This window comes from Eptatretus burgeri, chromosome 7, assembly GCF_056783735.1.
Source record: "Eptatretus burgeri isolate ZD-2024b chromosome 7, Ebu_testis_v1, whole genome shotgun sequence".
Classification (NCBI taxonomy): Eukaryota; Metazoa; Chordata; class Myxini; order Myxiniformes; family Myxinidae; genus Eptatretus; species Eptatretus burgeri.
In genome coordinates, this window is record NC_140967.1 from 8134445 (window position 1) to 8151495 (window position 17051).

The 17051-nt window shown below is 41.4% G+C and overlaps 1 protein-coding gene across 5 annotated transcripts in view; it reads right to left on the bottom strand.

Moving 5' to 3' along the window:
* ESRRG (estrogen related receptor gamma) overlaps positions 1-17051 on the bottom strand; it is a 461392-nt gene that overhangs the window by 239640 nt on the left and 204701 nt on the right. For all 5 annotated transcript variants that reach the window (XM_085887365.1, XM_085887364.1, XM_085887366.1 and 2 more), the window contains one exon: positions 14692-14814. In XM_085887365.1, the coding sequence (XP_085743491.1) occupies positions 14692-14732 (41 nt within the window). In that variant the 5' untranslated portion in view covers positions 14733-14814. The remainder of the gene's footprint in view (positions 1-14691; positions 14815-17051) is intronic.

The window sequence follows — 17051 nt, forward strand, 5'->3', positions numbered from 1 at the left end:
TAACCTTGCACAAGAGTGATGAAAATTATCACATCCCCCTGAATACCCAAAGGTGAGGGTGGGCCAATCTAGCCAACCCATCAAAGCAGTATCACGTCACGGGCATTCTGACTGTTAACCCATTTTTAAAAACCATCAACATATTAACGGATTAAACAACACAATCAAATAAACCAATTAGATTACACAAACAAAATTTCAGATAACATGAGAAAACAAGCCGGAAGGCAGACATGGGTAGTCAATCAAGTCGAATTTAGTCGTTTTTCAGCCGTAACAAGCCAACAAAAGCGTCCATAGCAACGGTTCTTTCTCACACATAACTAGGACATACCATGAACCTACCATACCAGTTTCATGTATATCTGACTCACAGTCTCTGAGATATAACGAACTTCGTTTTTTTTATTGTTTTCGACCAGGGTTCATTCAAAGTCTATCTTCTCCGACAGTTTTCATAGGATCCGGCTGGAAATTTTTGACAATATGGCTGAATGTACTGCCCACAGTCGCTCGTGGCCCGATTTTTGATTTTCGAAAAAATTAATTTATATTTCAAAAATTTCAAAGTCCCGTTGCTAGGCAACGGTGGTGTCTATAGCAACGGTTTTCATTTGCACACAACTAGGTCATTGTATGAACCAACCAACCAAGTTTCATCGAAATTGCCATTGTATTAACGGAGCACTGGACCGAACAGACATACACACAGACAGACAGACAGACAGACAGACAAGCCGGTAGGCGGACATGGGAAGTCGACTACCCAATAGAACCTGACGCGATGGGCCCGTTCGATTGGGAATAACCTGAGGATGAAGCACAAGAAAATTCATGATTCCAGCTTCAAGGGTTAAGGCTGCAGATTGTTTATTCGTAAAAATACCCCCACATTTAGAGGTTTTTCGGCTGTTGCTAGGCAACAGAGGGGACCATAGCAATGGTTATTTCTCAAACATAACTAGGACATACCATGAACCTACCATACCAGTTTCATGTATATCTGACTTATAGACTCTGAGATATAACGAACTTCGTTTTTTTATTGTTTTCGACCAGAGTTCATTCAAAGTCTATCTTCTCCGACAGTTTTCATAGGATCCGGCTGGAAATTTTTGACAATATGGCTGAATGTACTGCCCACAGTCGCACGGGGCCCGATTTTTGATTTTCGAAAAAATTAATTTTGTATGATTTTTAAAAATTTCAAAGTCCCGTTGCTAGGCAACGGTGGTGTCCATAGCAACGGTTCTCATTTGCACACAACGAGGTCATGGTATGAACCTACCAACCAAGTTTCATCGAAATTGCCATTGTATTAACTGAAATCGCCATTTTAAATACTGATAATAAGGGTAGACTAGATCGACTACCCAATAATCACTAACTCTCATTGTAAGTGAACACGATCAAGTGTCATCAAGTGTGTCGTTAAATGCATGTAAGAAGTAAATTCACAACAGTATCATTATAATGGCAAACATGGCCACATGCGGCAAAGAGGTGGGGAAAGGATGTTGGAGCGAGGTTGGGATGGGGGGGAGGGGTTAGTCCTGACTGAACAGCCAGGTGACATACAATGTCCGGGATTCCCCGATGCATTTATGCAAGAGAGGTCCAGACGCTAAAGGTAAATCCACCACCTCCTGCATGATCGATGTGACCATTTGCTCTGCATGCCGAGCCTCCAGAATCCGTCTTCTGGTCCTGTTCGGGGTCGAGCCCAAAATGCTAACCCTATCCCAATAAGGTATGTGTTCTGCCTTGAGCCCATGTTTGGCAACTGCAAACCTGTTGGGATAATTGCAATCAAAGACCTTGCGGTGTGTTCAGCAATACGCTGGCCTACGGTCTTCCCTGTCTCTCCCACATACTCAGCTCCACAACCACAGGGTATCACATACAAGACCCCTGCCTTGTATTTCCTCGGTAGCTTGTCATTTACCCTCACAGGGGCTTTTTTTGAGAGTGAAGACAAGTTTTAAACTAACACTCACTCCTGCCATTTTCAATACTCTGCCGATCCTCTGCAGTACACCCGGTGTAAAAGGAAGAACACAAAAACCCCTGGGTTGTTATTTTGGTCCCAGCCTGTTGTGTGGGCCATGTGTGGGATCCTTCTCCTTTTTGGTAGCAAACTGTCCAGGTAACTGTTCGCCCTCAAAACCTTCTGAAGATGGTCCACCTCTCTCATCTTGTATTCGATGGCGGGTGGTATCTCACATGCTCTTTTTGAAAGGGTGTGTACCACCAATCTTTTGTGCTCCAATGGATGAAAGGAATCGAAGTCGAGGTAGCGGTCGGTGTGTGCGGGCTTTCTATACACTGTGACTTTCAGGGTTCCTTTGAGATCCCTTGTTACGAGTGTGTCGAGGAAGGGAAGGGGCTCCATTCATCTCCTCTTGAAGGGTGAAATTGATCGATGGAAAGGTTTTTCTGATGGCCTCATGTGTGGAGTTCATGGTGTCAGTGGAACAGATGATGAGTGTCATCCACATAACGGAACCACACACTTGACTGTACTAGTAATGACAAAATGGTACACTCTTCCAAAATCCTCCACTACCATATTGGTGATGACGGCCGACTGTGCCAAAAATGGCAGTGCCAAAAACCTGTTTGTAATACACTTTGCCAAAAACAAAGTATGTGGAAGAGAGGCAAGCAGAGAGCATTTCACAGCCTGTACGTCCATAGGGCTTAAAAACAACCCAGGGGTTTTTGGGTTCTTCCTTTTATACCGGGTGTATCACAGAGGATCGGCAGGCTATTGAAAATGGCAGGAGTGAGTGTTAGTTTAAAACTTGGTCTTCACGATCAAGAAAACCCTTATGAGGGCAAATGACAAACTTCCGAGGAAAGTCAAGGCAGGGGTCGTGCATGTGATACCCTGTGGTTGTGGAGCTGATAATGTAGGAGAGACAGGGAAGACCTTAGGCCAGCGTATTGCTGAACACCACAAAGCCTTTGATTGCAATTATTCCAAAAGGTCTGCGATTGCCAAACATGGACTCAAGGAACGACACACACCTTATTGGGATAGGGTTAGCATTTTGGGTTCGACCCCGAACAGGACCAGAAGAAGGATTCTGGAGGCTTTAGCGTTTGGACTTCTCTTGCATAAACGCACCACTGGATCCCTGACATTGCATGGGGATTCCACTTTGTACATCACTCGACTGTTCAGTAAGGACTGACCCCACCTCCCAAACCCCCCAACAACCTCTTTTCCCCCACTCTTTGCCGCACGTGACCATTTTTGCCAATTTAATGATACTGTTGTGAATTTACTTCTTACATGCATTTAACAACACGCTTGATGACACCTGATCGTGTTTACTTACAATGAGAGTCACCGATTATTTTCTCAAGTTATCTGAAATTTTGTTTGTGTAATCCAATTGGTTTATTTGAGTGTGTTGTTTGATCCGCTAATGTGTTGATTTTTTTTTTTTTCAATTGGTTAACGGTCAGAATGCGCGAGTGACGAGATACGTGCTTTGATTGGTTGTCGAGTTTGGCCCACCCCCACCTTTGGGTATTTAGGGGGGTGTTGTGATCATTTTCATCAATCTTGAGAAAGGTTAATGGATGAATGTTGCTTGGCACATGTTGTTAATCGAAACTGTTGAGTCATTGCTTGTTCAAATAAAGGTTGGATAATTTACCATTGATTCTGTTGATATGTACATGTGTGTATATATATATATATATATATATATATATATATATATATATATATATATATATATATACAAAGGGCGGAGGAGCTCCTTGTGAGCCAACCGCCATCCACATCTAATGGCCAACTGCATCTGCGGACGTCCTCCTGCAGTTGGGTAACTTCTTATGAGGAGGTTGGTGGCAGAATTTGCGCTCCGGCCACCGTAAAACCCTTCATTCCGCAAAACATTCCAGAAGCATGAAAAAATCTGAAAACCCTCTCCATGGGAGTACCTCCTGTGCAGCTTCCCTTCGCAGGGCAGCTCACCGGATGGCGGGATTGGGGCAAAGCCTTTGGGGTCCTCAAACTTTGCTGATAGGAGGGAAACCACGGGGTAACATTCCCGGGTCAGATTGCGGGAGAGTGTGTCAGGGTGGTGCTGAGGTGTCGTCCACCAGACGGCGGTCTACTTGGGTTAGCCTGAGGCGGTCCCTTCGGGTGGGTGCCTGGAATGTCCTATCCCTAAGAGAGGATGATCACCTGTCTCTGTTATCATCTGAGTTCAAGCGTTTGAATATCGGTATTGCAGCTCTCTCTAAGGTTCAGACACTGGATTGTGGCGAGATCGTGGCGGGTGATTACACCTACTATTGGTCTGGTCGCTCTGATGGTTACCATGCCCAAGGAGTTGCTGAAGCTGTGTCCAATAAGCTGACTTCAATGATAATTGAGGTAACACCGGTCAACGAGCGTATTATGAGACTAAGGATTCATCACTCCTTAGGTGTCATTTCCCTGGTCTCTGTTTATGCTCAGACCGAGGCGAGTGATCTCACCGTGAAGGATGCATTGTATGCCACGCTCGAGTCTGTGTTTGATCAGTGCCCCAGACAAGATACACTTCTAGTCTTGGGGGATTTCAATGCATCGACTGGAACTGAAAGGGATGATTATGAGACGAGTGTTGGTCCCCATGGGTCTGGAACTGTGAACCTGAATAGCACTAAGTTCCTCGACTTTGCAAGAAGTCATGGACTGAGGGTGGCTGGTTCATGGTTTCAGCGCCCAGAAGCTCATGGCTGGACTTGGTATTCCAACGCTGGTGGTGTGGCAAAGGAGATTGACCATGTGCTCGTTGATGGTTGCTGGAGGATGATCCAGAACTGCAGCGTCCACAGGAGTGCTCAGTTCCTCAATACTGACCACCGGCTTGTTGTAGCAACTCTTAAGTTGCACCTTAAATCCAGGAGAATGGTACTATCCCAGCCTCGGCTGGATGTTGGCAAGCTCAAGGATGAGAGGGTAGCTGAGGAGTTTGTGAACAAGCTGAGTGGAGATTTGGGGGGTCTGGGTGCTTTGCGAGGACCTGAAGAGTTGTGAAGTGCCTTCAAGACCACCGTCCTTGATGTTGCCGGTTGATGTCTTGAAACTCATTGGAGGGCGAAGAAGAATTTTGTCTCTCAAGGAACACTGGATACCATTGCCCAGAGTTGCAGGGCCAGGCTGAATGGCAGAGTTGGGCTGTTCAGGGAGCTGAGGCGTAAAACGTGCACTAAGGGGAGACAAGGAGGCCTATGTGCGAGGAATCTGTGAGGGGGTAGAGCATCACCTGTGATCAAGACATTCTCATCCTGCTGAAAGGGGAATTTGTGCATTGTGTTCCTCCAAGCTCATCCCTCGGTGTGCTGCAGTTTGAGCAAAGGGTGGTGGGTCCTTGACAGAAGAGTCCGAAGTGAAGGCCCGCCGGGCTGGTTACTTTGAGCAGTTGTACCAGGCTGATCCACCAGCTGTTGAGTTGGATGTCAGGGGTGTTACAATCCCTATTGCTGACCCACCAATCAACTGTGGTCCACCAACTGTGGTCGTTTGTGGAAACACACGCTGTGGTGAACCAGTTGAAATGGGGTAAAGCTCCAGGGATCTGTGGCATCCATGCTGAAGTTCTCAAGGCAGATGGAAATGCTGCACTCGTGTCGTTGCATGCAGTTCTGTGCTCTGCCTGGAACACAGGCATCATCCCAACTGACTGGAAGAGGGGCCTTGTTGTCCCTCTCTGGAAAGGGAAGGGTGATCGCGAAGACTGCAACAACTACTGAGGAGTGACGCTGCTCTCAGTGCCGGGCAAGGTCTTTGCTCGGATAATTCTTGATAGGGTTCGCCACCATCTGCTTGAGCACCAGCATCCAGAGCAGTCAGGCTTTACACCAAAGAGGTCAACGATTGACCGTATCATTACTCTTCGTGTCCTCACCGAACGTAGATGAGAGTTTCGGCAGGGGCTGCTTGCAGTCGATGTTGATCTCTGTAAAGCGTTTGAATCAGTGAATCGGGATGCCCTCTGGAGGATTCTTGGTCTTCGTGGGGTGCCACCAAAACTGATTGATCTGATGTCTGAACTCTACTCTGGTAATGAGGGTGCTGTGAGATGTGGAGATGCCATCACTGATTTATTTCCAGTTGTTGCTGGAGTTCGTCAGGGGTGTGTACTGGCCCCCACACTTTTCAGCACTTGTATGGACTGGATTCTGGGGAGGATGTCGGAGAGATCAAGCTGTGGTGCATCGATTGGGAATGTCAAGATCTCGGACCTTGATTTTGCAGATGATGCAGTCATCTTTGTGGAGACTCTAGCTATCCTTTTGGGGGCCCTTGAGGTGCTGAATGAGGAGTCAGAGCTGCTGGGATTATGGGTTTCCTGGGTCAAAACTAAGATCCAGGCTTTCAATTACATATTGGATGCTACTGTCCTGTCTGTGCCTGTTTGTGGTGAGCATGTTGAGGTCGTGGAGAGATTCACTTACCTTGGCAGTGATATTCATGTCTCTGTTGGCTGGGAGCCAGAGGTCAAAAGACGTCTGGGTCGAGCCTGGGGAGTCACGGATTCACTGGATCATGGGGTGTGGCGCTGCCGGGACCTGTGTGGGAGGACGAAAGTCTGAGTCTTCAGGTCCTTGGTGCTTACAGTCTTGCTCTATGGATGCGAGACTTGGACTCTGACCAAGGATCTGAGACGGAGACTTAATTCCTTTGGTACCAGGTCTCTTCGGAGAATCCTTGGCTATCGCTGGTCGGACTTTGTGTCCATTGAGCAGTTGCTGAGAGAGTCAAGTGAGATTTGTTACCTGCAGAGTTCGTGAGCATCAGCTGTAGCTGTATGGACATGAAGCTCATTTTCCTGACGCTGATCCTGCTCACCAGATTCTCTCAGCGAAGGAGCCTCGTGGGTGGAGGAGGCCAATGGGCTGACCACGTGCTTCGTGGTTGCAGCAGATTGATCAGCATCTCAAGGAGATGGGATGGGCCAGGCATCTGCCTGGGGGATAGCCAGACGGAGGCCCGTGGAGTACTGGCGGAAAGTGGACCCAGCGACGCGCTGCTCTGGCACATGCTCCCACACCTGTCGTAATACATACTAGCATATAAGACCCGTCACTTCACTGACGGAAATACACTTTTGCTGTTGTGATGGCAAATCAAAAGGGAAAGAAGAAAAAGAATTCCTGGGAGTGCGGGGTTAACCAGCGTCGCAAGTTGGCGTTTGCAGTTTTGCAACGTGTGCTCATGTACCCATAAAAAAGCATTTTTTTTTAATTAAAAATAACAATTACATTTTTTATTTTTCATCGCAAACCTTCCAAGCAGTTCCTTGAATCCACCGTAGTTCGATTTATTGAAATCTATTAATCCGTTCTTAAGTTCTAACATGACAAACAGACAAAGGGACATGGCTCCTTTTTTAAGGGAGACATGTATATCATGAATAAAATCGAAAAAAAAATTCATCACAAACCTTCCCGGAGTTCGCTGAATCCACCGTAGTTCAATTTATTGAAATCCATTCATCTGTTCTCAAGTTATAACATGACAGACAAACAAACAGACAGGTCAATACATATATACATACATACATACATATACAAATATATATATATATATATATATATATATATATATATATATATATGTACATGTATAAATATATATATATAGATATATATATATATATATATATATACATATGTATAAATATATATGTATGTATATATATATATATATATATATATATATATATATATATATATATATATATATACATATATATATATATTTATACATGTACATATATATATATATATATATATATATATATATATATATATATATATATATATATATATATATATATATATATGTATATGTATATATATATATATATATATATATATATATATATATATATATATATATATATATATATATATATATATATATATATACATACATATACATATACACACATGTAAATGCATACGTATACATACACATGTGTATATCTATATTTCTACATCATATATATATATATATATATATATATATATATATATATATATATATATATATATATATATATATATATATATATATATATATATATATATATATATATATATATATATATATATATATATATGAGCCTGGTGTTGGCGCAGTGGTTAGGGTAGCGGCTTGGGATCCAAAAGGTCCTGAGTTCAAGCCCCGTTGGGCCAATGAATTAATACACCAGGGGGTTGACTCAGCCTGTCATCCTTCCGAGGTCGGCAAAATGAGTACCAGTGTACTGGGCCGGTGTATACCCCGGCTAAAATAGGTGTACCATATCCCTGTGTCGTAAGAAGCGACCAGGGTTGCGTCAGGAAGGGCATCCGGCGTAAAACGTGCTAAATCACTATGCGGATCATACGGATGATCCGCTGTGGCGACCCCTAACGGGAGCAGCCGAAAGAAGAAGAAGATATATATATATATATATATATATATATATATATATATATATATATATATATGTATTTTATATACAACGGCATTAGTTGGTGGGCGTTAAAGATCCCACATTGTCCTTTGCAATGATCAGATGAGGTATCACCAGCATCATGCACTAATTTCAAATTCCTGCCCAAACCATTGCTTGGAGAGGGATGGCAAACCACTGAGCATAACCCTCGCCAAGATATTGCTTTTGCAAAAACAATGCTCTGTAACACAGAGTATGGTATGTATCCGAATTGGACATTCATACATACATATATTTTTATATATATATATATATATATATATATATATATATATATATATATATATATATATATATATATATATATATACATACATATACATATATGTATATACAGTAACTTATGTAGTGCGCTTCAGCATGCAAGCTCTTTCATGCACCTTCGATGACTGTCAAAATTAAAAATGATTAACAATGAAGAGGCGGTTTAATTGTAATACGGTCGAGATTTGCAAATGTCAGATTTTCCCTCCTCTCAACTCCATCCCCCACTTTAGACATGGTTGACTTGCAACCATCACTCCTAACTCGAAAACCCTGGATGTTTGTTGCAGGGGGGAAATCTGGAAAATTCTGTTAACATGAAAAGCCTCTTATAAATATTGCATTACTTGGTGATTGTGTAATTACTAACCAAACCTGAAAATAGAGGCAAACAGTAAACATGGACCTTGATGCCATTTCAGTTATTGGCAATAAACTTGTAAATGTAAAAATTCATACAAGCGGATATTATCACTAAGCCAAACCATCTAACAAGAGCACCTGCAATCCAAAAGCTTCTCCAAAAATTCTGATGAAAATTCCAAGGATTCTCGTCAGAAACTGAACCTGTCACTGAAGTCATGTGAAAACGGTCTGAATTATTTCACGAGAGGTTTTGACGGATAGAAACGTGTTGATGTGAGTGTAAAATGCTGGCGATTAAGATTTGACATTTGAACATTGGCTTTCTGAGAGAATGACACGTCACCATCATGAGAGTCATGACTGATGGTGTCAAATGTCAAAGGACGCTCAAGGTACGCTTAGCTGCAGAAATATCGACCCTGGCATTCCACCAATTCACAGAAATGTTTGCGGTGCGGAGACAAGATAACTGGGTTAGTTCCAGATACCGGGTTCCTGGAAAATTTAAAATCATATCGAACCAAATGCAAAGATCTAGCAGGTCTATTCAATCCTTCTGTACTTCTTGAGGCTCTGCTGTACAAGGTCGTAAAGGCCCCATCTCAAAATTCCACTTCGCTCCTGAATCCCACCCATAATGTGAGACTTCCTTTCAAAGCGAAGACTTGAAATCCCGTTTTCAGGTCTAAGAAGAGAACAACAACCCCAAGAACATCGTTTGGTTTTGTCTATTGATGGCCTTTCTGTTTGTCAGAAAAAAACAAGGTGCTGTTTTTGAATACCGATATGCAGCCTCACGTATGTATTTGATTGGTCGTTTCCAAGCACATTGGATATGTGAATAAAAATGAGCATCTTTCAATTTTCAGAAACGGCATTGGGGTGGGGCTGACTGACCGAAAAGTAATCAATGTTTTTGATTTAATAATATCAAATCGATTTATCAACAACATGTGATCATGGTGCTAATGAAAGTTGCAGCGTTACACTCTGTATGGATGCACCCGTTACTAATGGACCATTATTCAGCAAGATATATCGCTTTTATCAGACGGTCTTAATGCGATGGGGGTTCACTCCAATGATGTTTGAGGGTGTGACCCCAAGATGGGCCAGAAGCAGGACGTTACTTGCAATCCACATTTTTACACCCCACTTTAAATCGCTTATGAACAATACTCAGTGTTTGATGAACAGTGCAAGAACTAAATTATGCTGAAAGTCGCTGATGCATTGTGCGAAAGTAGATCTTCTCTCTCTGGCCCCAGAAAATTTGTATAACTTTCACTGGAACTACCTTTGTAAAATTGAATGTAAAACAAATAAGCAAGTATCACTTAAAGGGTTTTCTTCATGCAAAGTGACACTTGCCAGGTTGAAGTTAAGACATATATATATATATATATATATATATATATATATATATATATATATATAAAAACATTTATATTTCTGATATAAATATATAATATAATATATAATATTTATGTAATGTATAATATTATATATAATATGTAATATATAATATATAATTTTATATATATATATATAAATACACACATATACACATATATGTTCTTCTCATGTCATGAGGCATATACGTTGGTCTGCCAAAGCAGTTTCATTGGCGAGTGAGCACAATCCTGTACGGTCACCACTCCAACACAAGAAACTCAAATGACTTATTTCCAATTGGATACTCGAATGGCTTATTTCGAAATGCCAATTAATTACATTTAAATGTAATTAATTGGCATTTCAATGTATTTAAATTTAAAAACACCTTTTAAAATCAAGTTTAAAAATTAATTCGAAAAAGCAAGTCACTCGCTTGAATTGTAACAAAGGGCCTGAGGATGTCTTGGGTTTACGGCTGAAACTTCACTGCAGATGAGGTCTGCTCTCTAACAGTTACAAAACCGGTGGAGTGCAGTGAATTCATAAAATTCTTGATTTGCTGTTCATGGTTTATTTTTTCTTTTTGAATGATAATTATGCATCATTTGTATCGTCACCTTTCATGGATTTTGTATACCGTATTGCATGTATTAAACATCAGGTTAAGATGGTTGTAATCCATTATTGGCTAAATGCCCTAAACCTAGGAGAGAAGAGAAGACAGACAGAGAAAAAAAAAGACACACACCTATAATTAGGCATAATAAAGACCAAGTACGGTTGATACTTTTCTTATTAAGCCTCGTATTGGCTTAACGGTTAAAGTGGCTGGCTTAACATTGTAGGATCTTGAGTTTGAGCCTCTGTTGTAGTAATGCAATAACACCAGGTGGGTTGACTCAGCCTGTCATCCTTCTGAGGTCAGCAAAATGAGTACCAGCTTTCTGGCAACAGGGGCAATGCATCGGCAGCACAGCTGCACTTCGAGAAAATGATGCAACCAGCAGCCACAGGCTGCATACAAAACCACAACTTGTCTCATTTAACCACAACAAAATAATACATATCACATATGAGCCTTTTGACATTTAAAGTCACTTGCATTCATTGGAAAAGTTTTCATTACAGCTTTGCAGACATTGATATGTCTGTTTTGACATATCATTACAGACTTTACAGACAATATCAATTTTTTGAGGCTGCGTTGTGTACGGAGTTCCGTTATTGCTTGATTTGTGGTATCCCCAATCAGACAATTGTTGACAGACACGTCGGCACACGCAGACACGCCGACACTGAGCTCCTTTTATATATTACATCGTATGTGTCAAACATATTCTCATAAGAAAAAGAATGCTGATGGAAATTTAATCGATTTTCGATTATCGAGCCATTTGTAGTATTTTTTCTGGCAATGCCAACATTATCCATAAGGTAGCTAACCCTCTTTACCCACAACATCAGCACCTCTTAAAACTAGAACGGCACACTTGGGAGAGTGTGTACCTCTGCAAGGCTTAACAGTTTATATTTGTGTCCCACTGATCGGCCTGATCTGTATCCGTACCTGAACCAAAACCGAATCGGCTTGTTCTTGTCACCCACTCAATTCATCCACCACATCTTGTCGTAATCCATCCACAATGTTCATGCTATACGAGTATATCATTTTTGGGCACAACTCTCAATGATGAAGAATTCCTTAAAAAACAAACAAACATTTGTGTCCCGATCCGCATCTGGATGTTCACCAAATTTGAATCAATTCGTCCTCGTCACACAAGCAACCTGTCCACCAAATTTTGGGCAAATTCGTCGACAACATTTTGAGATATCCGGCTCACAGACAAACCGACAGACAGACGGGTGAAAATGTAATCTCCATCCACCTTTGGTGGCAGATGTAAACACCTGACAGAAATAAGATGAATTTGAGCTAAATGGAATCTTTGACCTCATTTTGAGTTCCTGTGACATATCCTATACATGATAATAACCTTAACACTGTCTGTACACACACACACACACACACACACACACACACACACACACACACACACACACACACACACACACACACACACACACACACACACACACTTTGCTCAATCACTAGAATGGCTGACACTGCATGGATGTCAGACAAGCATTGCTGTACTTGTGATTGAAAAGTTAATACAATGCCAAATCCTGCACCGAATGGCAATCAATAAAGAATTCTTGGCACAGCGATTTAAGTGGCCACTTGAAAGCTCGCAGGTTGCGTGGTTCGAATCTCTCCGTTATTCTGCTTGAAGAAATTATTCCTGGCACAATCAATGTTGGGGACTTTTCGCATGGGAGTGAGATGGAGACCTCGAGATGGAGGCATCTTTGTGACAAGTTAAAGGGCCAGGTGGCCTGCATCCCACAGAGGGCCATGATGCCACATTTTTGAAGCCGCAGAGTGAACCTTTTGACCTGATGCTTCCATCCGGAGGCTCCATGCTACCCACAGCCTTCAGTGGCGGCTCTCGTGGCCCAATCAAACGGCTGTGCCATTAATCTCTCTCCCCCATGGACGTTCACATGAATTCTTTTTAAGGAATGCAATGTGGGCTACCTTAACCTGAAAGTGTGAGAAAAGCTGTGGGAATAGGCCAATAGCAAGTAGAACACTGAGAGCAGCAGAGTTTGGGGACGTATCAGGAAGATAACCCCGTGGTGTAGCATCACAAAACAAGGTGTTCATACATTGGTTACAGTTTTTTTTTCCAAGCACATTGTGCATGCTAAACTATCGAACAACTTGTTCATATTGGCATTGCATGTTCTTTATGGTTCTGTTACAAGCTTAATATAATCATATAAACATACTCTACGTTAATAAATTGCAATCAGGTTAAGTAGGCATGTCCCCAATGAAAGCGGTAATGCAGCCTGGCAAAAGAGCAGTTTGGTCGACAAAGGGATATCGAGCTATGGGTGAAATTAAAGCTTGGTTTTAGGTACAAAACACACCAAAAATCCCAAACCTTTTAGAAGCAGAACAACAGCAACACTATGCATTCTATCACCTGAATAAGCACGAAACATAACAAATCAGAAATTAATGAAAGCCTGTGTGTGGAGGCACTAATATTAATGGAGAAGAGAACACAAATTCATGAGAAATCGAATGGGAAAGTGTTTGGGAGAGGGCGTGGGTGAGTGAGAGTGAGTGAGAGAGACGGAGATGCAGACGGAGATGGAGAGGGAGAGGGACACGGAGGGAGAGAGAGAGACAGAGAGAGACAGAGAGACAGAGAGAGAGAGAGAGAAGGGGAGATAGACAGAGAGTGAGACAGAGAGACAAGATGGAGAGAGGGAGAAAGACCTTCACAGAGCATTACCGTGGCCACAACCCCAAAGAGTCTATTTGCAATGGTTACATGTATTTCACAAATAAATAATTGACACCAGTCCTGAGCAATGCCTTCATGGCTTCATCAGCATAATGCAAAAAAGGCTTAAATGTGAAAAATGTGAAAAGAACCTTTTAAAAGTTAAACGACACCAGATTATGCAACAATGCTAAAACCGCAGAAAATGTCATGGAAGGCAAAACTAAAAAAAGAGACAAAGGCAGAAAAGAGTGGAAAGAGTAAGAGAGAGAGAGAGAGAGACAGACAGAAAGCAAATAAATACAGAAGAAATATCGAGAAAGCAAAATAAAAGCTCATAAAGATAAATATACAGTTGATTATTGGCAAGTTGAGTACTCGTCCAGCAATTTGAATGGGTCGGTCATTCTCAATGATTCAAATGACACGAATTAGATTGAATGGTTGTTGTTGGTGTTGTTGTTTTTCAGTTGGAGCTATAGCTTCTTGTGTATAGCGTTCCAAATACTCAGTATTACTGAAAATTATAATTTGGCTGCACGACGATTAAAGCCAATGCCCAGCGTCGGAGTGGCGACTCATCCAGGATTGTGTCCAATATCCCAGGAGACTGCTTCGGCAGCACCGACGCTCCGTACAGAGTATGGTCCACATTGAATGGATGGATTCATTTATTGTGCATGACAATACATGGGGCTCTGCTCAGAGCTTCCGGGTACTCGAGAGGACTATGGACATATAAACACAAAAACAATACACAATGGAATAAAAATATAACAGTTTACCTGTAAATGTTATGTTGATGGATTCCGGAGGTGGAAATCATTCACTTGCTATTTCAGCATATATTGGGCTCCACCTGGAACTTCCTGGAACTCACGAGGATGATGCAATCAAGATGACGATTCCTTCACACAAGACAAAATGACATCGCAAATATAGCAGGTCATAAAGAAAACAATACCTCCAATTACCTCATCCTCAACAGTTCAAAGAGCATTATTAACACGTTTCATGACAAACCCATGTCTGTGTAAAGGACATACTTAACTCACACTCAATAAATAACCAGAACTCCAATGACTGACAAAACATTGCAATGATATCCCCTTGCATTTGTAATTCCCTTCTTTATCTTGTACAGCCAACTTCACCTCGGCGATCAAGGAACTGGTTAAAGTGGACTCTGATTTTTACCCGAGAGATTATAAAACCAAAAACAGTGGAGAAGAGAAAAGCTGAGGAGGACCGTTGTTATTGTTGCATGCAACATTTCAAATAGAGACCAGTGTTACTGTTGCATGCAACATTATAAAAAGAGACCATTGTTGCTGTTGCATGAAACATTTAAAATAGACCATTGTTACTGTTGCATGCAACATTTAAAATTGAACCATTGTTATTGTTGCATGGAACATTTTAAATTGAACCATTGTTACTGTTGCATGCAACTTTTTATATTGAGACCAGTGTTGTTGGTGCATGCAATATTTTAAATCGAGACCAGTGTTGCTGTTGCATGCAACATTTTAAATATAGACCATTGTTGCTGTTGCATACAACATTTTAAATAGAGACCAGTGTTACTGTTGCATGCAGGATTTTAAATAGAGAAACTAGTTTCTCGCAATCGACATACGGGTGAAAAAGGGACTTGCATGTTTCACAGAAGTGTTGCTGTTGCATGCAACATTTTAAATATAGACCATTGTTGCTGTTGCATACAACATTTAAAATACACCATTGTGACTGTTGCATGCAAAATTTTAAATTGAGACCAGTGTTGCTGTTGCATGCAACATTTTAAATAGAGACCGGTGTTACTGTTGCATGCAACATTTTAAATAGAGACCGGTGTTACTGTTGCATGCAACATTTTAAATAGAGACTGGTGTTACTGTTGCATGCAACATTTTAAATAGAGACCGGTGTTACTGTTGCATGCAACATTTTAAATAGAGACCTGTGTTACTGTTGCATGCAACATTTTAAATAGAGACCGGTGTTACTGTTGCATGCAACATTTTAAATAGAGACTGGTGTTACTGTTGCATGCAACATTTTAAATAGAGACCAGTGTTACTGTTGCATGCAGGATTTTAAATAGAGAAACTAGTTTCTCGCAATCGACATACGGGTGAAAAAGGGACTTGCATGTTTCACAGAAGTGTTGCTGTTGCATGCAACATTTTAAATATAGACCATTGTTGCTGTTGCATACAACATTTAAAATACACCATTGTGACTGTTGCATGCAAAATTTTAAATTGAGACCAGTGTTGCTGTTGCATGCAACATTTTAAATAGAGACCAGTGTTACTGTTGCATGCAGGATTTTAAATAGAGAAACTAGTTTCTCGCAATCGACATACGGGTGAAAAAGGGACTTGCATGTTTCACAGAAGTGAGATTCAACAATAATATGAGAACAAGTCTGATAACGACAATGGTTCACGAGCGGTATTTGACGATGTAGATTGTTTCAGAAGTCAAGGATGAGACAATGTGATAATGTTTGACCAAGTTATAAAAATGATCAACATGATGTGGTACGAGTGACAGGTTATTAGCTGCAAAATGTCGAAAACCCGGTTTTGTTCAACAACTTTCAAAATTTGACCTTTGCATAACCTTTAAAGGTCAAAGGTCAAGGATTATGACCTTTGGTGCAAAACTTCCTCTGGAACATTCCAGGAACAATATAATGTCATATCGGCTATATGGAATTTCACACTCCTCGGATTATCCATACTTTGATGAAATCAGCATAAAAACAAACTTGAAGGGGGCGCCACGGGCAAGGTGTTCGAGATAGAGCAAAATGGTTTCAAGACTTTAGGTGGGGAATGACCTCAAGATTATGCATAAAAAATATTGTCATCCTAGCTCTCAAAGTTTGGGCGGTTGTCTGATTTTTATGTCAAAATTCGAAATTTTCTAAGTTCATGACCTTGTGACCTTGACCTTGGGACGAAAATGAAAAATCGAGCTCCGTGGGGCTATGCAGGTGCCATTGGGCTAACCAAATACCGAAACCCCTGCCAGATTCGACAAAACCCCAAGGAGAAGATGTAACTTGAAATCGGCTACCCCCGAAAAACACATGTTTTTGGGCCTGACTCCGCCCATAATGGGCGGACCACGC